The 26,066-nt window shown below is 37.0% G+C and overlaps 1 protein-coding gene across 19 annotated transcripts in view; it reads right to left on the reverse strand.

The window, feature by feature from the left end:
- TLCD4 (TLC domain containing 4) overlaps positions 1–26,066 on the reverse strand; it is a 106,307-nt gene that overhangs the window by 27,074 nt on the left and 53,167 nt on the right. For 14 of the 19 annotated variants that reach the window (XM_073810737.1, XM_073810735.1, XM_019919334.3 and 11 more), the window contains 4 exons: positions 17,046–17,211; positions 12,964–13,053; positions 11,159–11,217; positions 8,879–8,973 (listed from right to left, as the gene is read on the reverse strand). In XM_073810737.1, coding sequence (XP_073666838.1) covers positions 8,879–8,973; positions 11,159–11,217; positions 12,964–13,053; positions 17,046–17,200 — 399 coding nt within the window. In that variant the 5' untranslated portion in view covers positions 17,201–17,211. Of the gene's footprint in view, positions 1–8,878; positions 8,974–11,158; positions 11,218–12,963; positions 13,054–17,045; positions 17,212–17,586; positions 17,616–20,205; positions 24,077–26,066 lie in introns of those variants that run through there. The other 5 variants (XM_073810730.1, XM_073810721.1, XM_073810701.1 and 2 more) reach the window with 2 other exon arrangements.

Genomic DNA, 26,066 nt, shown 5'->3' on the forward strand with positions numbered 1-26,066 from the left:
ACCACCAAGCCTTCTTCCTTCTTCTTTTCTTTTTCTTTTTTTCAATATAATTAAGATCTCACGAGTCAGTGGGTTTCACTGGCCAAAGTCAGTATTCTAACTGATGATCAAAATGTCACATTTTTAGCCAAAGTGAGAGCCATCACATTGGTTCCTGTGTCTTTTCGACAAGACCCTTTTAGTCTTTGATAGGTTCCTTGCTTTCTGACACAAGATTACCAGAGTTATTTTGTTGTATGCAATACTTCAATATGTAAAACAAATTAAAAATTTTTGGTTTTGATCCCATTTTTGTAATATATATTCATACCCAGAATGCTAGTTTTTTACTTATGCATATATACAAGTAGGATACACTCCTAAATGTAAATGGTAATTAAGTAAATATAAATAGTTATCTCTGGGTTGTGGGATTGGGACATTGTTTTTTCTTTTTTGCTTGTCAATATATTCTAATCTTCAAATAACAATGAATGACCTAATTAATTTTTTCAAATACCCTCTGCTTGTACATTACTTATCATAGCTTTTTAACTTACAGTGTTGCTGTAAGGGGCCTTAACCACTGTTTTCCAAATGTATTCTTTTGTGGTTTTCTTTCTACCCTTCTGAAATTCTCCTCTGCTTCTTTTACAGGACCAACCTTCTTTCTGGTCCCTGACCCTGACTGCCCTCCCCCAACAAGACACACCTTATTTCTAATGGCACATGGGCCCTTCTCCCCTGGAATAACCATGTATCACCACAAACCTCACAACATCTACAAGCATATTCCTGCCCAAACTCTTTCTCCCATTTCCTTCAGGGTCGCACATTTCTCTAATGCCCTGGGTCACCTTGCCTTCTTCTTTTCCTTCCTTCTCTGAAATCCAAAATTAGTCACCATGACCTATTGACTACAAAATGGCTTTTAGTTTAGTTTCTTCCTCACTAATAAAACCACCAAAGTTATGTTCTTCATAATCTATCACTTACATTATTCCAATAACCTCCTCAAAGAGATCTTCTCCCATGCAGCTTTCTTTTTCCTATGTTATCACCACCACATTTATTTTTCTAATATGCCAACTGCATCAAGTTATATTTTGGCCAAAGGTCCTACAACAATTCTGTGAAAAGTAAAATGCAAGGCTGATGAGTTAGAATGTTCACTCCATCAGGCAGCCCCATCTGACTCATCCAAACGTACAACCACCGCTGAGCCCACATGAATCCCGTAGGCTGACAACCCAAGTCCTTCCTACCACCCATGAAGATCTGACCTCTTCTCCTCATGTTTTCCAACCTAGAAAGCCTTCCCTACTTTTATCTGCTGATCTAAACATGCTTTTATCTTTTGTTTTGGAAGACTGACTAAGTCTCATCTACCTCAAAAGCTCTCTTGGAAAATTTTAAAGAAACACAAATATATATATATATATATATATATATATATATATGAAAATTCCCGAACAATTTATATAAACTGCAAGAATATACATAAGTATTGTCAGTAGTTATCTCTGGAGACTCAGACCTAGAAAACGTTATACTTACTAAGCCCTGTATGTCTACAAACTCAGAATTTTTTTATAAACATGCAGACAAAAAAAAATAATGGAAATTAACACATTCATCTTTCCATTTTCTAAATTGCTATAGCATTACAGCGTTGTCACTGGGTGATGTGTTACTTGAATTTTTAAAGATAGTTTCCCATAGTTAAATCTCGGAACCTGCGGGACTGAATTAGGTAGCTATCATATCCTTAATTCCTTACCTCTCCCCACCACCACCTCCTCAGTTCAAAACCACTGCGAGCCAGTGAACTATGCGTCAGTAGCCTGGCTTCCATAGTCTCTGATCCTGCACACCAATGACTCTCGACCTGTTTAATCCAGTTCACCCGTGAGAGTCAGCATCACGTGTGGCACAGGCTTCCACAGGCACAGGTGGCCATTAGATAAGATTCAGGTTATGAATAATTCCTTGTTACCTTATCCTTACCCCACCAACAAAACCTACTAAAATACAAGTGAGATAGACACTAGTAAGAGGACAGGTTTAATTCAGCTCTAATAAATTATACATTTTGATACTTTACTGTTAGTAAATTATGGCAAAACTCACAACTGACTCTGGTCAATGTGGTGTTTCCACTTCTGCCATCTATCTTTAAGGAGCTTTGCCTATAGTAAAATTCATACTGGCCATGGCCTCTGCATGACTCTATGAGGGAAAACAAAATAAGATTTGTCTGATCCCTTCCAGAGCTTAAAAGAAAATTTTCCTTTCAGCCAGTGATTATGAAAATCTGGATTTTCTTATCACAGGACATTTAATTTTCTAACAGCCAAGAGTGGCTAGGGTCAGGAATTTAGAAGGTGAGGGAGAAAGATAAATAAAATTATTATGCACCTACTACTGCTAGCATGATACTAAATACCGTGCCACTATCAATGGCTTGGAGTGGGATGGGCACACTTTCCCACCACTAGGGCTACGTAATTGGTGTGAGGTAAGTTATGGGCACTGGGGTTTATATAAAAATGTGACTATGTTCTACTGTAGCAATTAGGAGGTACTTTTTCTAGGCTATTTAGACTGACCCATAATCTTAGGACATTTCCATGGGAAACCCTTTCAGAGCACCATGAATCTAGAAATGAGATTTGGCAACAAAATCCACCCTATATTTAATTACTCTTTGCCTAACTTTAATCATTCAAGGTTTTTGATTATTTACTTATAAGACAGAGTTGAAGGTTTGAGCTAACACACAGGACCGGATTGGATTGCCCAATCTGGCTCATGTGAAACAGTGATCTTACCTAGAATTAAGCTTTACTAACGACTACAAGGATAGAGGCTATCAGATAATTCAGAGGAAGTAGAGAGAGGCTTGGGACGTGAAGGGCAGTTGGCAAGCCAGGTCCTTCCTGTGTTGAACAAGCAGCACTGGCCCAGAAGGTGTGAAGGCTCTACTAGGTGAGGTTCACCAAGTTCCTCACATGCAGTGAGAGTTTATGTTATAGAACATCTCCATTTTATACCTCCAAACAACTGTACAGACTACATGACATTCTCCAAAGAGCCAGGACTCACAGAGCCTGGGTTCTCTTTACTATAGGGAATCCTTAGCCAGGAACAGGCTAAGAGCATTCCAGAGTTAAGACCTCTTTCTCCTAACAAATGTCGGTACATACCCTATTTACCCAAAGGTCCCGTCGACAAGGAGATTAGACCTGGGTCACTTGCCTTCTTTTCTTCCCCTCCCTTTCTCCCAAGGAAGTAAATGGATCTGCAGACCAGCTGCTTTCACCCCTTCCTCCCTGGGTTACTTAAGAACTTGGTGACAAAACGTAGCTTATTCTTACTTGCCCATTGCCTAGCTCTCCAGTATTAGAACTAAATCCAATCATTTCATCAAAACAGTTGAATCACAGAATCTCAGACTTATAGAACTTTAAAGACGATTTAGTATAAGCTCCGACCTAAAGCTTCTACTTATTATATCTATCTGATTGAAGATATCTTATGGTAAAAAGAACCACTTTAAAAGGCTGTTGTTATAATCTATTCACTGGGAATGTCTCTTTTGTAAAACAGCAGTCTCCCCTACCTCTCTTTATCATCCCCATTGGTCCTAATTCCAATGTCTGAATTAAATCAGAGTAAGTCTACTTCCTCTTCCACTTAACAGTCCTTTCGTATTTCCAAGGACATTTCAAAGCCATGTAGTTGTCCTACAACTTATCTTTTCTAAGCTGACCTCTCTGGGTCCTTCAGTTGTTTATCCCAGGGCAATAGCCACCTAATCTAATCTCCCCTCTACAGTTATCTGGCAGCTCGCCCCAGAACATATGCAATTTTAGAGACTCCAGATGCTGTGAGTATGGTCTAACTAGGAAACTGTAATTTGTTTGAACTGGATACTGTACCTCCCCGAATAGAGTAAACATTTAAAAACAGCTTTCTTTTTTAGCAGATGTGACGTGCTATTGGTACAACTACAATTGTGGTCATCCGCCACTTCCCAGTCATTCCTCTCTTTTTATACATTGTCAAGTCCAAGTGCAAAACTTGACATTCATCACTATCCGGTTCCATCTATTTGTTTCAGCTTATTATTCCAGCCTGAAATTTTAAAAAATGTAATCCATCATCCAACATATTATTAGTTCCTCTTCCTAACCTTGCTTCAGTTAATGGATAAGCGTGCATATTTTAAACTTTATTTTATTGTGGTAAAACATACATAACACAAAATTTACCCTTTTAACCACTTTTAAGTGTACAGTTCAGTGGCATTAAGTACATTCATGTTGTTGTGCTATCACCTCTCCACCTCCAGAACTTCTTTATATTCCCAACTGAAACTCTTACCCATAAACAGTAACTTCCCAACACCCCCTTCACCCAGCCCCTATCTTATTTTCTGTCTCTAGGAATCTGACTACTTTAGTTACCTCATGTAAGAAGAATCATATAAGATTTCTTTTTAAAAAACCTAATTAAGAACAAAATATCGACTAGGGTGGACATGGCAATCCTCTTCGTTGACACCTATTTTATCATCACACATCAAGTCCAATACATGAACTGTTTTCTTTCCTGGTTATTAAAGGGAAATAGGTTTCAAAAAATCAGGCCAGCTTAGAGAAAGGAAGGGACACAGCTCTGCTAAGGTAATCCCACTATGCATATCTGAGGAGATGCTCTGTGCCCACAAAAGAGCATGAAGCAGTAAACACAGAACCAGGAAGAAAGAGAAGAATCCCTCCTTACCGAAACTGAGGAAGGCCTTAGAGGAGGTTTGTTATGTTCGTGAAATACGGGAAAGAAATGCTCACATCAGGTATTCCATATTAAAAATGAAATACTGAAACGAATTCCAAAACCAAAAACACACATACCTATATGGAATATGTATGTATCTTTACATATACACACACATAGAACACATATTTTATGAATAAAAAACTGAGCACTTAATATTTTTACCATGGCTAATCCCTCAGTTAGTAGTAAAAGTAATAAACTAACTGTATCATAGCGCTTTTATATAGATTTGTATAAGCGAGCTATAGAAATACTAATAAAACAATTTCTAAGACTTACTTCTGCTAGTCTATCATTCATTACTGTATAAGAAAGCTATCAATCTTTTATTTCAGTAGGAAAAAAAATTATCTAACATATTATACAACTTCTAAAAATATTTTTGTTTGATTTAAATACTTAAGATGTCTTATTATATGTAAATTTAGTGGGAAATAGAGATCACAAAGACTTTACTGGTGAATCTTGCTTTAGTGAGCTATATTAAGTACCTATTTTTAATACCTACCTAGTCTACAGAAAAGTTAATTTTTGAAATTTTGTTATCTTAAAGTGTTGCTGTAACAGCCACTATAGTTACCTAAAATTTTTCTTTAAGGCTATCTTAATGGGAGAAAAAAAGGAAATACATTATTTAAGTGTAACTGAGAACATGCACCACTATTTAACTCACCTTCAAACAGTAGCTTTTCTTTTTTAACACTGTTAATGATAAAATGTTAGTGAGTCACGGCATTTGTTTCACAGCACTGTGGAAATTTTTGTTTAGACTAAACATAAGACCAGTATTTTTCTACTTCTTGTCTCCTGACGTAAATTACAACTTTACCTTATCTTACATAACGAATCTCATTTTTCAGTACCACTTCATACACAATTGTTTGCAAAAGGTTTTTAAAACACAGATAACTGGGGTAAAATATTAAACAAAAATCAAAAATCTTCACCTTCAAAGTATCACAACTAATACTAATACCCTTAAATAAATGTAACAAGAGGCATTTGAAACCAAATTTTCTTCTTAAATTGCAGCAGAATGGTTTAATGATTAGATCCTAGGGTAATGGAAAGATGCAGAAGAGTTGGCAAAGTAGGCAGAGACTCAGTGATTTTCTTGTCAAGTTTAAAAGTTTTCCAAATATACTATAACTCAGTATCTAAAGATGTGGTTTGATTGGGGAGAGGAGGTGATTCACAAGGAATACAGGAGAAAACTAACGTTATCCAAGATGTCAGAAAGGGAGAACAAAAGAGGATGGTTTATCCCTAAACATAGAACGTTAAAGCCTAAATGTGTCACTTCCTTTATGATAAGAGATTAACCTGTCATATTTTCCCTGATAATGAGTATCCTCCCCAAGGGATGAAAGCTGAATATCAAAAAAAAAAGCTGTAGGATTTTTACCTTTCTATGTAGGCAGAAGAGAAGATTTCTTAAGCTCTAAATTATTCCATGAGATAATTTTAAAACTCCAGTAAATATATTAGAGAGAGGATCAAGATATTGTATAACTTATTTACAACCTACAATACCCTAAGTTCAAAAGACTCTTACTTTAAAAAAAAAAAAAAAAAAAAAAAAAAGGCTTCCCTGGTGGCGCAGTGGTTGAGAGTCCGCCTGCCAATGCAGGGGACACGGGTTCATGCCCCGGTCCGGGAGGATCCCACATGCCGCGGAGCGGCTGGGCCCGTGAGCCATGGCCGCTGAGCCTGCGCGTCCGGAGCCTGTGCTCCGCAACGGGAGAGGCCACAACAGTGAGAGGTCCGCATACCGCAAAAAAATTAAAAAAAAAAAAAAAGACTTACTTTTGTTACGTCAGATAAGGTAAAGTTGTTATTTACATTCAACTATTCAGTAGGGCGTACATTTAAAACCTACAGGTAATTAGCCTCTATTCTTCACTTTAACTTTTAATTAGTTCCAGTTAGAAAATCTTTTAAGAAAAAAAGCTTACTACAAACAGCTTAAATAGTTGCAGAAGTATCAAGTCGAAGTGCTTTCCAAATGTCAGTTCTCATTGCATAAGGGATAAGAATTTCAGAAAGTTTACACAAAATAATAATAGTAGTAGTACTTGCTGTTGGTATTTTGTTAGCCTTACTTAAAATGCACAAAGTAACCTGGGAATTCATTGCATGGGAAAAAATTTTCTTATATTCAAATAGTAAATGTAAGATCTATAAACGACATAGGATCTCTACATCTATAAATATTTATTTCATCAATTTTGTTTCTATTTTGTTTCCCTATGAATAGATTCACTTTAATTAGATAATTTTCTTTCATACCATTCATTTATTTCATACAATAGAACAAAGGAAGACATATCAAAAAAGCAACCATCTCTTGAAAAAATTGCAGTTGATCTTCTTATCAACTTTACTAAATAAGGCAGCAGTTAATTTCTTTTTTAAAAATCCAGCATTCACTTCACTAACATTTTATAAAGGCATAAAAGTCCAAAGAGAAAACAGTATTCCTCCCACATAATGAAATATTCAACTTGCCATTCCATGCACAGCAGCCATTTGCCAGACCTGTGACTTCAGTGGCCGAGAGAGAACAGCAGTTCTTACTAGTCACATTTACAAATGCATATAAATGACCTGTTATCTTTCACCAGCTTACATTCGTTTCATAGCACAATGATTATTTGTGACTCATGTTTAGAGACCATACTTCTAACCTGCAGGAGGATATTAAACTCACACGAGTACCCACACACATTCTTCCCTGAGTCAACCAATATTTTGTTAGTCAGTTTCCACGTCTCTTTAGCAAAAGTGTTCAGGAAACAAAGTGCATGTATTGCAACTATCTAAGACCTGTAAAAGGTAGAAGTCTATATGTTATAACTACCTATAATGTATTAAAATCTAAAAAGGAAGACAAGGAAATAAACAGTAGGAAATGCCAGTAAAAACAGCCTATTGCTTCAGAAGAATAAAGTGATTATGGATCCCTACTGGGATCCTATAAATACCTACTTATTTATAACATTAAAACCAGCATAGTTTTTAAAACATTTACATTAATTATTTAGACTTATAACTTTAAATGGGTGATATAAAGAGATGCTTTGATGTATCTTATTCTTGCAGAAATAATGTAATCTGATGTCTTATTCACCAGCTACCCTTGTGTGGGGCAATATAAAGAAAAATAGAAGAATATTATTAATACACATTTGTATGAGTTTTTTAAAAGCCCTGAAAATCGACACAAATGTCCAGTAATATACAGATTTTAGTAATACCAAATAAGAAAAAAAAAAGCCAGTGGTTACATTTATGTTTTAAAACAGGAAAAACATGGAATGGTATACCACATGTATTACATAAAATTTATACTATTCGAGTTTACATACGTCTATTATTTCCCAGTATCTATCTTGGGTTTGGTGGTCTATATAGGCTGAAAAATAATTGATTGAGAAGAAACCTAACAAAGATGCAAGGGATATAAAATTGCTAATTTACAAATGTATAATGTATTAAAATAATGTTAGAAATAAAAGTTAATATGCACTAGTGCCCCAGATTTGCTGGATCCTCTATTAGCTCAGTCTGGAAGTTCTGATGAAGCCTCTGAACAAGACTCCCCCCTCCCCCTCCTCCTCCCCCCCTGCTCTAGCATACTCAAGTGTAACTATGCTTGTACGTGGAACGGTATATGAAATTAAACAGAAAAGAGATACTTCAGCTGGTTATACAGGAATCTACATCTAGCTCCGGCTGATAAAACATACATGCAACTAGAAAGACAGACAAATATCAGTAGCCACATGATCCTAAAGGTTTTGAGTGAACATTCAGGAAATTGGGGTCATCTGACTTTCTCAAAGTGTGTGAATCCAAATAGACGCACTAATACAAATGCGTAAGTAAAGCTATTATTTTTGTTAATACACAGGATAACATCACAAGAGTGATTCCTGAATGCATTTGGGGTTGATCTTTATAAATTAAGAATTGTATGTTTAGATTTATCTTCACCCTTGAGTCGTTACTCCCAATCTTGTCTGCTTGTCAGACCACTGTAAATCCTGGCACTCACCAGTACAAAGTAGTATGCATACAGCGCTGTACAATGGTGAATTATAAAATACTTGTCACCAATCACTTTCCAATACCAAATGAGAATCAACAAATCTGTAACAAGGAAAAATAAGATATTACACAGGAAGAAAGCTTCATTGTTTTTCAAGTGTATTTAACTTTCTCCTGACATCACATCACAGTCCACTCTGAGCCCACAGCACTCGTCTCGTACATCAGGAGCTCAACTACCCCTTTTACCACGAAGTATGTGCTTCCAGATAACTGTCTCCCCTACACTACTGGGACTTCTCTAGGAAGAGGACCAAGTGTGGGCATCCAGCACAGTGCCAGGCGTATAGCTATGTAATGTAACGTATTTGTTGCAAGTATAAACAAATTAACTTGTTACAAGGGTTAAATAAAATGAAAATATTACAGAATAAAAATAATTTTAAAATAAGGCTAAATTACTGATTTTTGTCACTATAATAACTCAATCGGATAAGACGATCTCAGAAAAGGTATAAAACGACTAACTCGTGTATAACACAAATTCAGCAAAAAAATTTTAAAGTTAACATAGAATGTGGTTAAATATCAAAATAGCAAAAAAAAAAAAAAAAAAAAACCAAACACGAAGAACTATAACTACTAAAAAGATATCTTAAAAAAGAGCTCAAGGCATCCATTTTTCTTTAAATTCTAAATCAATACCACAATTCAGAAAATTGTTTCATTTAATAAAACAGAAACATCTCAAACTGTGAACACAAGTATTTTCTTTACCAAATGGTTAAACATGAAATTTAAACCTGGAAACAAATGGCAATCATGGATGGAAACCAGAGTCTGATTCAGGTTTTGTGGGTTTGGAGCTTATAGCATGAGGAGCTTCTTTTATAAAAAATAAAAATTACTAGTACAAAACTAGATGTGAATATATCTAAAGGTAAAAGAAATCATCAGATTATAAATTTTAAGGAGAGGAAAAAATACCACAAATGTGGAAATCAAGAAAATTTAAAACTATTAGTAATTAACTGCCTGATATGTTTCTCTAGATACATTTTTCCTATATTTGGCTGTATATTCTTTGGTCACCAATTTATATGATAATGATCTTATAATATTTTCTATAGAGAGAATAAAAGAATTCACCTTTCATTCAGCTTGGTTTAGAAAGTTTGTTTCAGTTCATAACTTATTTTTAAGTGTTTTGAATTATTACCTTATTTGAGAAAATCTTTATCAAGTTTCTTTCATACAAGATTTCCTGGGTAGTAACTACTCTCTGAATTGACAATACTCATTAACCAGTGTATGAGGCATATTATAAATTTTGTGTTAACCTTGTCAATGACAGCATTTTGTGCCAAAGAGCAAATCTTTTCCCAATATGTCCACAAGATACACTCTTCTTTTAATTGGGCCGTTGAATAATCCAATAGCCTATTCATTATTTCTATCCCAAATGTATCTTTTCCTCTTAATAAATTACTGTGTTTTAGTTTAATCTAATTTTTTTTTACAATTCACTTCTTGCTGGCAGAAAATTTTCTACCGAGTCCATCACTCATCTTTATCACTTTTGTTTCATAGTCCATTTTTACTTGGATTTTCTTTCAGCTGTTTATTAAATTTGAAAATTACAAAATAGGGTTCCTTGCATAAATGTCCAAATCAGAGATCTCTTATTTCTCGTTTTATTGAGACAGTCCAAAATGTCTTTTCAAAGAGCAGTTTAAATGGCATATTCTCAACTTAACTTCCCCTCTCTCTCGTTGTGTAAAAGGTTATTCCAACCTCATCCAACATGAGAGAAAATATGACAGAGGGAAATGTGAAGTAGAAAGAGTCCATGATCTTAACTGATTATGACTAAAATACCTTACTTTTGCAAGTCTTACCAAAACAATACAAAACCATGACCATGGGAGCACATTTCAAGGGCCCTTGCAAGTGAGGACCCTGAGGCTTAAACTTCCTTAGCGTCATGGTAATTGCACCTGAGCAACTCTTTAGTCCAAAAAGGAACCATCACTAGTAAAAAAAAAAAAAAAAAAAATCCAGGCCTAACTGAGGCCCCACTCTGCAGCTCTGATCTTTGAGAACCAGAGAGCCAACATGAAAAATGTTTCATGTTCTACCATTACAGCAGATATTTTTTTCCCTCAGTATGGATCCTAAAAGTTGCTTCTTAAATAAATAAACCAAAAGCATAGACTATGTATGTATTCTTTGCATAATTCCATAAGTAGTCTAAAAAGAAACAGACAGTGAACAACATATCACATACCAGAAATGAGGTAGCCTGAAGCAATAGCAATATTCACTTTCACAAGAGATGGATCACCCCTATAAATATTAAAAAACAGGTTCCTTTTTTTAGCACATGGTTATAGATGACAGCTACTTTTTTTTCTATTGAGATTTAAATATAATTTAAATGTTCTCTATAGGTGCTCAAATGGTAACTTGTCATTTGCACAAGGTACTGTGTTAGCTATAATGCTTCAAACTGCAATAATCATAATTGCTTATACTTAAGCCCAAAGTTTTATGAAAATAATATTACCAAAAGACAACATTTTATAAGTGTGTTCTCATATGATTTGTTTGTGAAAGGACTCAAATGGAATTCCAGATGCTGGTTGTTGTTGTTTTGATTCCTTATTCTGAATCAGAGACTCAAATAGCCTCAAGAAATCATCTAGCCTGCCCCTGATTTAGAGGCACTATACTGCTACCCTCACTTTACTGAGGACTGGAGAGATTTGCCTGTTATCACAAGTTAGAAATTGATCGGAACAGAACAATTTAATACTGCTGTTTCGACCCTTACACATATCAAGATCCTACACTTTGGCCCTGCTCATGCTCTTGGCTCCAAGAAACAGATACAAATGATCAGTCCTTTACCTGACTTTTAATGTGAACTACTGGTAAAATGAACATAAAATAAAACTGACAACAGGTAAACTACAAGTGGAAATATTTAGTAGAAGTCATGTCTTCTTTACAAATTTTGATCTGTAAATATGATCCAGGAAAATTGGACCTGGAATAAGTTATGGTATCTAAGAAAATGTTAAAATATCAAAAAATATAATAGGTAAAAATTTGATAAGGACAAATTGGTCAACGAATCAAATCTTTGTTATAAAATTTACTTCCCAAAACAACTGGTTCTGTTGACAATCATGTGGGTAAAATAAAAATATGAAAAAAAAGTAGCAATTGTTTAGGTAGAGCACATTAAAACTTGGTCAAGGAATGAAATTCACTAAATTAATTCACTTTGAAAAATATCTTCTCAGTGAAAATGTATGAATACTGGTATAACTCTGACCAGCATAATTCCATATTTATGAATAAAAAACAACATCATTGCAGTCAAATAGAGATGGTCAAAAGACCTGGTCAAATTACCCCACATCCCTCAGAACCCACGTCTATCACATCCCTGTGCAGTGCTTTTTCAAAACACTCCCAATCCCTCAAACTAAACTGAACTAAGTCTTCTCATATAATGCCAGGAAGTACAGTTTGTAAAACTTCTTTCATTGGAATGACATTTAAATTCTTAAAAAAGAATCATCTTACAAATTATCGTGTTATGGCTAAACATAATTATTACTCGTGCTTCAAATCATCTCATGTGGTACTAAATTCCTCTCACATGGACATCTATAATTCTCATTTTCCTATCTTTGATATCAAATGATGGGTCAAACATAAATTTAAAGACTAAGTCTATCCTATCTATCTGACTATCCGATCTCAATAATAACTTATTTTTACTCAGAACAGTGTTCACAATAACTTGATTTCACTCACTAACACGGTATAAACGCTTACATAATAATCATATTCTCCCTGTTTTGGATAATAATTGCAATACTAATGCAAAATGCCCTCATTATTTGTATTAAATCTAAAATAAATCATTCTAATGCACCTTGCTGAAATATGTCTGAACACAAGCATTTTAACAAACCATACACCATCAATATGTTTTGTTTTAAAGTAAAGAGATGTTCTTATTAATAATTAAAATCAAAACATAAATCAAATTGACTATATTGGAAAGAAACAGCTTACCAAAGTGGATCAGCAATAGTAGCCTCATCAAACAAGAATATGTACAAGCCAATAACCCCAACCACCAAAGAATGACACGTAGACACTACCCTGCAATGAGATGAAATAGACACAAAGATTTTAGAATCTGTGCAATAAATTTTAACTAATTCTGGCAAGTCATTTAACACTCTGAAGAAGTTAAATGTGGAAGCATTTAAATATAGGATTGGAGTACATCTGAGAATATAATACAAAATTGCTATTTAGAAATCCAAGGGCCACAACTTTACTTTGGAATCAATAACAAGAAAGATGCCCAGGTCTACAATTTCCTGCTAGACAAATGATGAATCACTTATTGATTAAAGGGTCTAAAGCAGAAGCATATCTGATGAACCAGTTGACAGAGTTTTGTGCAAACAGATGGCATTTGGTAAGCACACTACCCTGCACCCTGCTCCATCCCCAGCAGCATCACTGCGGGATTAGTTCCTGCTCCAATCAGTTAGGAATGACTTCCAAATCTACTAGCCTTAACTCCATATAGCCTTAACTCCTTAACTCCATGAACTCCATATTCATGGATCAGAATTGGAATGGATCATGAAATGAAAATGTATTACCTTGGAAATTTCAGTTTTAATACACACATTATTGTACTTGATTCTTGTAACAAATCTGTGAGAAAGCTAAGGTGGCTATTATTAGTGTCTCATCATTATTATGAAATCACTTCTAAATAGAAAAATGGAGGACCATGAATTTTTTCAGAAAAAATTTGTTTTTAAAAGAAATGCCCAAGTGAAAACAAAATGTTCACATGATCCACGTGGCATTTTCTTTATAGAAGGAATAACTTTTAGTTGAAAAACATCAGTTTCTATGAACATATCTTGCTAAAAATTTAATGACTTAACCAATATGCAAGTTCTATGATATCCTACTCAAAGAACTGTATACAGGATACTATATGCTTACTCACATAATGAAAAAGTTTATGAGTAATGAAGTTTCTCTTCTCTTCATTAGAACAAAGGATGAGAGGAATAGCAAAGTTTTCTCTTTAGAAATTAATTGGTATGCAATGAATCTCTCTACAATATGACCCAAATCTTTAAAAGTAAGTGAAATATATCAACCAATACAAAGTTTGATATTAAAAAGTCTCATTGTAACTTGAAAAATCAATATACTTGATCTAATATATGATGTGGTCCTAAGTAAACATATCAAATTAAATCAAATCATATTTTAAATGCTCAAAGAGTCTCACTAATTTAAAGGCACTGAGTCCTTTGTAATACCAAAATACATTTTGAAGTGTGATAATTAACCCAATTAACCTGGTTTACAAGTCTGGAATTTTCACGCCAAGCACACCTGTGTTCCATTTGAACATAGCAAGATAAAAATGTAAGTTCCTTGATCTCAAGTAAAACATGCCATCTAAATAATCAGACAACCAGCTTTCTGTTGCCATTCAAAAATTCTATTAAAGGAAAAAGCATAACCTTTTACTAACCTGTTGGCTTAGTAACCTTCTATCAAAAAGTTTCCTTTTGGAAAATATCTGAATTTTTGTTCCTGATACTCAGGCCTCAAATTCCCTACTCTGTTGAGATGCTATATGGTAAAAGGGAAGAATTACAAGCCCTCAGCTGATGGAAATGGCATATAATTCACGAGAGAAAGGTTACATGTTACTTGGATCAAATAGCTCCCACTATAATGAAGAGGAGAAACAAACACCCTGTGCTTACATGCTATTCTGTATTAAAGTCTATACATTCAGAAACTTCTGTTAGTGAAAATTTCATATTTCATTCTTTAAAATCAGATTCCTGGCAAAGCATAATGTATATTCCTCAGGGTTTTAAAAAAGACACCAAGATAAAATATTTCAATTTTGTTTAAAGAAGGTTAAAAAGGAATGTTTGTTGGCTTCTTTTTTTTTAAGGAAGTAATGACAATTTTAGAATAGCACTTTAAAATTACTGATGTAATCACTCGCAAGTAGTATGAGTATTACCAACAGAAATTACATAGCTCAATCAGACAAAAGGGTTATATTTTGAAGAAGCAGATTTAAAAATTAGGAATATTTCAGCACAACAAGAACTTTCCATGCCATAGGAAAGCAAGTGGAAATAAGAAATTTATTTAATTATATAATGTTAATAACATCTATAAGTATGTATGTTTGCAGAAAAAGTAACAATTAAGTATAAGATTTTCTCACTTATTAATTCAACTGTTACTCTCAGGTGTGAATTTTCTGGAGAGCTTTTCTGCCTTCTGTCCTTTTACTACTAGACGATTTGAGCCACTCATCGTTCAGACACTCTTTCCTGATTACTAGAGAGAATTAATGTGGGTTGTGTTGATCTGTCTGTTTTAAGACTGGAATCTGGATTTCAAGACATATATGTGTATTCAAAAAGAAGCCAACTGTTTTTCCTTCTTTGCACTCTCCACCTCACAGTTTAAGTCCCATGTAAAGCAAGCTGGAGTGGGAAACAGGAGTAAATTTGAGAGAAAATAGCATAGCATAATAGTATTTGAATAGCATAATGAATCATATAATCCCAGACTCCTTTTTCAAATGGGAACTCAGTTTCCCAAATGGTGATTCCATGTCTCATAGAATGGCAGTGATAATAAGACTGAATAATGCAAAGTATTTCTCAATTGCATCATTTCATTTCATTTTTACCTTTGCTTCTCTCTATCTGTACCCTCCCTGTTTCTTTGGCTTGCAGCTCGCCAAGATTCAAATGCCTTTACCTACCTTAACCATGTTGAAATGGAAATGAAAACAGTTCAAAATTTAGTCGTAGAAAATGAATGTCCCCCTCCATATCCCTTTCCTTCTCTTACCCAACTATTCTATCTTCATGTTAGAAATGGTTTTACAAAATAGTGGTTAGTATCTTTTGTATCCCACATTTGAACAATACTTTTGTGCTATTGTTTAGACAAAAGAATCATACCTCTTACTTTTCAAAAATATGTGGAGAAATAATTCTCACTCTTGGGAAGAAGAGCTATAACATGTATGAACCAGACAAATCAGTGTAAGGTGCAGAAGAAAACAACTAGTCTTCTTCACAGTCTGAGTTACAAAAGTGAATGCCTGTAAAACAATTTGGCTCAAATAGATAGGGCATTTCAGGTCACATATGACCATTCTCAAATAAATAGACTTTGGCAGAAGTTTTTAATTCCGAAAGGAAATTTCAATGAAAAAATAATTATAGCAATTTTGGAGATCTGCTGAGTTCATTTTATAGTTAGCATTAACTTCAATAATAAACAGTATCCCATAGCTGCTCTAATTCACTGAGGTTTGCAAATGCACAGAGGTGTTTGGGCATCTGAAATGCTCTAAAGCAAGTGAAGCTGTCAGAGTCCGTCTGTGTTTGAAACGTTGTGAGAGATTAATGAGTTGCACATACACAAAAAATTCGCAAACCAACTAATTAAAACTCTGGCAGGTTTCTATATCCTTAGATGTCTTATCCGTTTTCCATTTACTCTTTTGTTTAAAAGATCTAAAAAGCAATTTTTACTTTAGAATTACATAACAAAAGAACAGATTCTGGAGGGCTATGAATTAAAATGAAAAGTTCATTAAAAGAGAGACATGTGCTAACCGTGCACCAGGTTCTTCGGTGTGTAGTGTTTAACTGTCCTAGGTTGGGCTAAGCCAGCCTGATACTATATATAGGCTACTCACAGCCCCAACTAATGTTACTTCTGTTACCATTTCCAAAGAACATGTGTTTGTTATCATAAATATTTCAGAGGAGAATGCAAAACAGTGCCTTCCACCACAGTCTGCCAGAGTCTACTTAACACTTACCTAGACAGTTAAATAAATTTTTCCTAACATCTTTCAGAATAAGAATTGAAAATTTTTTCTTGTATGAGATCTATCTACTTGTCTTTCCTTTTATTCCTAATGTCAAATAAAAAAATTTGACCTAAGATTTTGTTAGATCCTAAATGAAAAAGACTTTTTGGAAATATTTTAAATGCATAATTTTATTTCAAAAGACTAGGTATTTTTTAATCAGTCATTTACATTTCGTATGCTTTACCTTGAGTTCCATTCAATCTTCTTTTCGAAGTTGAGATTATTAAAACCTGGAGAAACTTTTGCTGAAAACCAATAACTTACAAAGTGGAAAAGAAGCTGAAAGGTGAAAAAGCTGGTAAAACCAGCGCTGATGACCAATATGGTGTTGGTATCCATACTTCTTCAACCTGTTAAGAGAAATGTTGGCTATAAAATCCTTTAAATTGCTCATAATACACCTAAATTAATTTTTAATTTTAAAAGAGTATGTGGTTGTATTTTTAGTGATTTATTTTAATTTTGCACAAATGTAAGAATACAAGGAAACTATATGAATTTTAAGCCTTTACCAGCTATCTGTCATGTATCTCATATTTGTACTTAAAAGAGGGGAAGATCTATTATCTTAATGATTTCAATATTATAAATGTCAGGAGACAAATTTAACATCATGATATTCAAAATTACCTAGGTCTAGAGTTTACCACTAAGAGGGAATTTCAAGTACTATAACTGAAGGCATTCTTTTAGTAATATTTTTAATTAAACTAAGGACAAATCACCTGATTTCTCTATGCCTCAATTTTCTCATCTATAAAAGAAAGTTGGTTAGATAATTTCTAAGAAACAATTAAGCCAAAATAAGAATAGAACTAACATTATCTGCTATAGCAAAACAAAAACCAATTATATAAGAAAAAATAATTGTACAGTGTGACAAACATTTAAAGTTTAAGGAGAATAATACCATCTTGGAAATAATCATACCATTGTTACTGCTTAAATTAGTATTTAACTTTTTTTTTTTTTAGTATTTAACTTTTAAAAAAATATTTTGCAATCACAGATATCCTTGAACCAAAAATCCTCCATGGATTTTTATCTCTAAAAGAAAACATTTTTATAAAAGAGCTCCAAGTTTTAAGGATAGAGTTAGCCCAAAGAATGGTAATATGCATATATACACGTTCAAAGTATGTTTTCTATCTCATTGAGCTAAACTTTATCTGGCTCCTAAAAATCTTAGGAACATTCAGACCAAAAAAAAAGACACTGAAGCATTTGCTCATATCCAGCAAATACAGCATTTCTACGGCTCCATCTTTTTTTTTTTTTTTACGGCTCCATCTTTGATAGAGCTGACCCTCAAATGAAAAGGAAATGAATCAATACATATTTCCAGCTGCCTAATGTGAAGAAATAAAGTCACCTACTGAAGCCAATTCACTAGAGAAAAACCACATCATTGACTGCACTAGCAATAACCCCACTTCATTCCCTTCCAACCAGGATATCATAATAAGAATCAGTCTCCCACAGGGCCTCTTCTGACAGAATTTATGTGTCTGTAATGAATTCTTTCCTCATTCTTTTTTTCTGCTGTGTGTGCACAGTAAAAATATTGATATCACAATCCTTCTCTGTGAGATTCCATTAACTTTATTGCTCATTTAATTGTTTTTAATTCAACATGTGTTTATTGGGCATTACAAAATTTAATTTTAACCTATCTTGGTCTTTAACCTAGGTTTAATATTAACAAAATAATACATAAAAGTAAGTTTTATACATAAATTAAACATCACTGTAGTTTGTTAAGTGAGATGTAAAAAGGAAAATGTTTTTCTAAGATTAAGCAAACAAGGATCTGCATGCCAGGTGGGCAGATAAACAAAGACAATGAAACCAGTAACCAGTAGTGAGTGGAGAATCTAATCTTAAATGTGAGGATGATTTGTCCTGAAGGGTTCTGTGTGTTCCCGGGAGGTTATGGAGGGTGGCTAGGCAAGAGCTGCTTATTTACCTCAGTTAAAATTCAATGTATACAATGAGTATTTATTTCATGAATGTTTGCTAAAAGTTATGTTATAAAACATAGTAGGTATCATGCAACATTATCCATTTTATGAATTGTTAATTTAAGCAATACATTAAAAAATCAAACAATTCACTATTAAATTCCTCATTCCTAAAAAAAGTTAGTTTTTATTAAGTCTTTGTTATACTGGGTATCTTATATTTTCAACGGACTTTCAGTTAACTAGAGTTTGGGGGGTACATGTTGAGACTCTCTCTTTGCAAAAATGTTCCATTTAAAACTAAAAAGCTCCACATACTCAAGTTATGGCTTCCTTTAAAGGCTCAACAGACAGAAGTTAATTAAATTGTTCTACTCCCAGCTTTGCTTCATATTAAACAGCTGCTTGCTTCATCAGTCATGCCAAGTCAGGGACTAATCTAAGGAATTAAAAAAATTTTTTCCCAGAAAACCAAAGCTTCCGGTAGGAAGCAACTGCCCCTGTTCATTCACTGAATCAGGCAAGAAAATGGTGAAAATGGATAAAACCAAATAATGCTCATTACTGACACAAATTAAGGGCCTTTTAGAGTTTAGTGATTATTAAGTAGAGGAATACACAGTAAAAGTAGAAAAGTATTAGACTTGGTTCATACACCTCTACATATGGCTAGTAGCTGGCAGAAGGCTTGGATACTATCCTAGAACACAGCAGCCAGAACAGAAGTGGGAAATATTTCTGTGCCAATTTACAAGGGGAGTGTCTAGACATGAAATTTAATTAGCCCATCCTGATTCCCAGGAATTATGGACACCAAAGAAACTCTTCCAGAGGCTTCCTGAATACAAAGGATGTTCGTACTTTTCCCCACAAGATGGTTTCCATAAACTTTAATTCAAGTTGGTTTCTTGGTAGAGAAAACCATGAAAAGGTTTGAAGGATGCCTCTTAACCACCAGCTTGTGAGGGCCCTTCTCCAGGAGGACTCCCAGAAGGAGGACCACTGGAAACAGCCCAGCCAGACTGATTCAGTCTTTACTTCAGCCAACAGTTCACCCAATACCTGTCATGAGTCCGCCACATACCAGGCACTGTGCTGGGACTCAGAATACAAAATGGGAGACATGCTCATGGGCTAGTAAGGAAGCAAGAAACTGATCACTCCCACATAAAGTGGTAAATTCATGGTGCTAAGGGGGGGTACTCCCTGCTTTCCTGGGAATAAATACCCAGCAGAGAAGACGTATAAACAGTGAGGAGATATCTGAAGGTACTCAAGCTAAACCAAGAGAACATCTTCTCATCTAGTAAAATCCCAACAAGATGCTTTAAGGTTGAAACCCCTAAAGATTCAGTTCCACCAGGTGACTCTAGAAATACTGACCTGGGAATACAACCTTTACTCTCATTTCCCCATGTTCATTATCTCCTTATAGCACAAGGGATTCCTTAGGGAGTGTGTTGGAATCACCAATGTCACCTCCAATCATCAATACACATACACAACCTTCACGTTCTGATACAACTTCCAGGGAAGAACCACTGATGTACCGATTAGCAGTAAAAATCCTTAAATACAGGGGGAAAAGGTCTTATGTGGTTGTCTTTAAGGGCAACGAGGAAGGGGGAGCTAGGAAGAATGCCCTACACATGCTTAGCAGTCCTTTTCCCATCCCTTTCCTTTTTCCCACATTGACTCCAAATATTCATTGCTCACAAATCTCCAGTTCTCCCTGTCTTACAATAGATGAGGTTTCTTCCCATTTCACCAAAAAATGGAGGCCATCAAGCATAAACTCCTGATGATGGCAATGTTACTACCTCCCCTCGCCCCAATCCAGAATTTTTCTCTGCACATTACAGGCTCTGCTGGGGTGTATGCCCCACACATTCAACATGGTTTACATTGTGTGCAACCAAACCCCACCATCTCCCAATGTACCAGTCCTGGATGGTCAGCTACCCTCTGGGTGGCTCCGTAAGGGTATCCTGGAGGCCCACACGCTCTACATGACCCAAGCTGAACTTAACCCCAAACCAGTCCTCCCCCCAGGGTTCCATATCTCAGAGGATGATACTATCACCCGCAAACACCTCCTCACCTTTAATCTAGAACAGCTCAGTCATCCTGGTCTCCTTCCTATTTCCTACTCACATAATTAACTGACTGCCAAATCCTTGTAGATTGAAGAATACCAAATGAAGAACAACTTGATTCCAGGAAAGTTCTGAAAGTTTCTCATGAGATCCTTATTAATAACACAAAGAAATGTGGCTGGATAACAAAATTAGGTAAATCTAGAGTTAGCTGAAAAACTAGAACCAGCATTTAGATCAATGATCTGAAAGAGACTTGAGAAATATCTCCTGCGATAGCCCATAAGGTTCTCTCTTTTTGGTCTCTTTCAGTAATATTTTTACAAATATTTATATGTTTACTCAATCTGCATATAACACAGAGCTGGGAAAGATAGCTAATATAATCAGTTAACAGAATCAGGTTTCAAAATGATCTTCAGAAGCTCAAATAATGAATCCCAATCAGAAAGATAAAAACCTGAATAAATTTTTAAAAGGCAATACCCAAGTATAAGACTTAGCATAATAGCTATATAACACATGCGCATGCACGCGCACACGCGCGCACACACACACACACGCACACACACACACGTAATATTAGCATTTTAATTTACACAAACCAACAAGAAATAATAATGTAATGAAGATACTAATAATAAAAAACAAACCTCAGAACCACTTACAGAGAGTATAGATCAAGACACGTATCAGTCCCATTTTACTCTGAATTAATCACATGTCAAAGTACCTTTAGAGCAGGGTAACTAAGATGGTGATTTTTAGAAACCATATCATATCATGAAGAGTTGAAGGGCTGAGTAATGTCAGCTTGGGAACAAGATTACTTAGAGAGGACTGAAGGGCATTCTTCGGACATCTGAAGAACTGTCATGTGGAAAAGTGAAAGAGGGAACTTACTCTGCACCACTCTAAATGGCTCACATGGGCAAAAATTACAGAAAGGGAAGAGCTCAGCTTAATTTAAGAAAGACCTTTCTAACAATTTAGAAGTGCCCAAGCATCTGTCATGGAAGTGGTAAACTGACCACAGGGAGGGTTGGTCTGCAAAGGGGTTGGGCACTAGTCTAACCTTTAGAGCACTTGCAAAGTAAGGTTCTGGGATTCTAGGACTGAACTTAATTGTGGCATCTAAAAAGATAATTTTGTATTAAATATTACACTAGCTTTTCAACAGTCTATCACTTATGTTTTACAAAATCAAAGTTAGGCGTGTAAGAAAATATTAAGTACGTATGACACGTTGGGAAGTACACAGGCTCTGTTACAGTCTTGAGTTTGAACCTCAGTTCCACCACTTGTTCACTGTGTGACCTGGGGCAAGTAACTTGCCTTGCCTTACCTGCACCTTGGTTTCTTCATCTGGAAAATGGAGATAACGACAGTACTAATCTGACATGGGGAATAAACCACAGAACGCTGGGCGCTTAGAACAGTACTTGGCGTGGGGTGCACACTCGGGAGTACTGTTTCTCCTTCCACCATCGACCACCTCCAGCAGCATGCAAGACATGCAACTTCTGGGCCTGTCATCACTCCAGCCCAGGGAAACAAGACCATTCTCTGGCCACTAGGCCCTATGCCTCTAACTCATCCCCTTTACATTAATCAACACTCAAAATGTAGGCAGTCCCACTGCAGAGATCTAGCCTCCATCACTGGACTATCCCTGTCATGCTCCAACGTTCCTTCCCAGCCACCTGACCCAGCCCATCACCCCCTCTACCTCCCAAATGCTTCCACTGGTCCCCTGGGACTGGGCTCCCCACCCAGAAAACAGTGCTCTATGCTTGGCCTCTCCTCGGCCTGCTCTGAAGACACCCCTCTTCTTCTGCAACCTCTCAGCTAGTGGCTGCCTAGGCCCTCATCCTTCAGTGTCAGGAGTGGCCCTACAGGCTCTTTGCTCTCATGCTTCCCTTCAGGGCTTACTCCTCCCTTCCCTCACCTCCTATAAACACGCAGGGTGCTTTGGTCCTGCTATTCAGTTATACCACCTTCTCCCTCTTCTCACTGATATCATATTCCAACCTCCTGAACATCTCCTCCCTTTCAAAGACTTTGGTCCTGGTTCACTTATGGTCCTCAAGCCCTGCCATTATCCTGAATGACTTCCTATATATGTAGAAGGCCCAGGTTTCCTTAACAACTCAGTCCCTTAATCTTCATCTGGAATGGTACCCCTTCCATGCCACCTCAACCATTCATGGACCTTTACTGTCCCTTACCCATCATTTTTCTGCCTCCAAAATAACATTTCTAGAATTCTCCTTGTTGACCTTTCCTTCAAGTGTGCTCAGTATTACAACATTCTCAGGTTACATTGGCCTCTCAGCTTTTCCTCAATTCAGTAGCCCTTTTCTCTTTTTACTTCCCTCTTTAATCAGCTTAGATCCTAGAGCACATCATTTCAATAACAGTCTTTCTAACACCCCACATCCCCTTTCCACTGCCAAGAGCCGGTGAAACTCCAACCGAGGACAGGCCCAGCAATTTACTCAGTGACAAGGCAAGCACAGTCGGAGCACTGTTGCAAAAAGTCATATACCAAAGTTTATACCAGTCATATACTGGTGAGTGTGAAATTACAGTGGGATCAAACAGCTCTCAACTCTGCCCTGCACTCCTAACACATTGCCCTCGCCAACCAATCCTTTCACGCTCCACAATTAAATTTCCAAGTTGCCCCAACTCTTTTCAAACCTCCAACCATCCAGCCCCACTCTCAACAGATAACCCCCATCCTACTTCACAAAAAATAGAAGCCAACATATGAAAAGTCTCAATATCATATTATCAACCATTCAAACTACCCACCTGTCCTCCCATCTCAAGACAACCTAACCTGTGCACTTTGGAGCCATCCTCTCTGGCCTTCTTGGGAAACTTTTCTTCCCCATTATCCTTTATTCTCTCCTCAACTAGACCTTTCTATTGGCTTTTAAACTGGCTCAAGTTCCCAGGAAAAACAAGAATCAGGCTTCCCTGGTGGCGCAGTGGTTGAGAGTCCGCCTGCCGATGCAGGGGACACGGATTCGTGCCCCGGTCCGGGAAGATCCCACATGCTGTGGAGCGGCTGGGCCCATGAGCCATGGTCGCTGAGCCTGCGCGTCAGGAGCCTGTGCTCCGCAATGGGAGAGGCCACAACAGTGAGAGGCCCGCGTACCGCAAAAAAAAAAAAAAAAAAAAAAAAAAAAAAATCAACAGACCCACCACCTCTTCTTCAATTTTATATCTCTTTTCCAGTATAGCCTCTTGCCCTCTCTCCCTCCCCCCCCGCCTTTAAGGACAAAGTTCTAGAATGGTTTTTCCATATTATCATCATTTCCCAGGTCTCTCACTCTTCAGCCCACCTCATTCCTGTCCCCACCCTCGTCGCTCCCCTGAAATAGCTATTGCTAAGGTCAGCAATGACTTCTATGTGTGGCCTTCGTGTCACCTGACATCTCAGCAACATTAGACACCACTGACTACTTTCTCCTTGAAACACTTTCTTCCCTGTGTTTCCATGACATCACACTTCTTCTTCTGCCCAGACACTGAGGAGCAGAATTCCCTAAGCCTCAGTCCCAGACTCTCTTCTACTTGTTTCCTGTGTGATTTCACCTATACCTGTGGCTTCGGTTACCACTTACATGCAGAAAAATCTCAAGTTTTAATCTCCATCCCAGGTCTCCTCTCTGAGCTCCTGACATGTATGGCCAACTGCCTAGCTGTCAGCACCACACAGCATTTCAAACACATTTCAAACCAAGCTCATGGCCTAATCTCTAAACTTGGTCCTCTTGCAGGTTCTTCATTTCTGTGAATGGTACCACTGTACACCCCCCATGTGACAGCCAGAAACCTAGGAGCCGTCCCCGATAACTTGCTTTCTGCACCCTCCTGCTAAGCCACCATATCCTTCCCCTTCTTAAGCAGCTTTCAGAAACATCCATTTTCCTCAAGCTGCTACCACCACTTTTCTGAATTGTCTCCAAACTGGCCTCCTTAGTGTAGAGAACAGACTGGAGGACTCCAAGGGAATTGGCTCTAAAAGCTGTCTCTGGTCATGCCACCTCCTCACCTACCCCCAACTTAAACCTTCACTGGTTGCCTAGTCCTCTGATGAGGGCCCTGCTCTCCCCAGCCTCAAGTGGCACTTGCCCTCGCTTGCTGCACCCCAGCTAGTGTGGCCTTTCTGACCCTTAAAGATGCCATGTTCCCTCCCTCTACAAGGCCTCTGCATAAGCTATCCCCCGACTCCCACCCCGCCCCTCCATCCCCCACTGTAACGCTCAGGCCCCTCAGCTCTCAGGTCAATCATCACTTCCTCAGGGAAGCCTTCTGGGAGCAATCCCCCCCCACCCCCCGCCCCGGTCTGCTCACATGGCATCATGTCCCTCTCCTTTACAGCTGCAATTTAAATGAACATCTCCTTCCCCCAGAGGAATGTGAGCCCCATGAAGGTGGGAAACACAAACATTTCCCCCCCACCATGGTGTCCCCATACCTAACACAGTGCCCGCCACACAGCATGTGCTCAATAAATGTCTATGAAATATAATAATGATGACAACAGACATTCGTATTCTTACACGTGTTTTCCATTCTGCTAGTACCTGATCAGTCACAGGTCCCTCATTTTACCAGTATAATCAGAACACTAGAAAGAAAAATTTTCTAAATTGACAACCCTAGTAGTATAGTATGAACACATATTCACTGCAAAAGGATTCTCACCTCCAAATATCCCAAAGCTAAGAGCACCAATGTTATAAATGAAATAACATTGAGTGTGTGCCTTACTCCGTTTGTGCTGCTGTAACACAATACCACAGACCGAGTGGCTTATAAACATCATAAATTTATTGCCCATCGTTCTGGAGGCTGGAAGTTCGAGATCAGCGTACCAGCATGGTTGGGTGAGGGCCCTCTTCCAGGTCACAGACTTCACATGGCCGAAAGGGCAAGGAAGCTCTGTGGCATCTCTTTTACAAGAGCACTAATCCCATTCATGGGGACTCCACCCTCATGATCTAATCACCCACAAAGGCTCCACCTACCAGTACCACCACTTCGAGGGTTAGGATTTCAACACATGAATTTTGGTGGGGGTGGGTCACAAACATTCAGACCACAGCGGTATGATATTTGGTTTGTCTATGC

The sequence above is a fragment of the Tursiops truncatus genome, chromosome 1 (assembly GCF_011762595.2).
Source record: "Tursiops truncatus isolate mTurTru1 chromosome 1, mTurTru1.mat.Y, whole genome shotgun sequence".
Lineage (NCBI taxonomy): Eukaryota > Metazoa > Chordata > Mammalia > Artiodactyla > Delphinidae > Tursiops > Tursiops truncatus.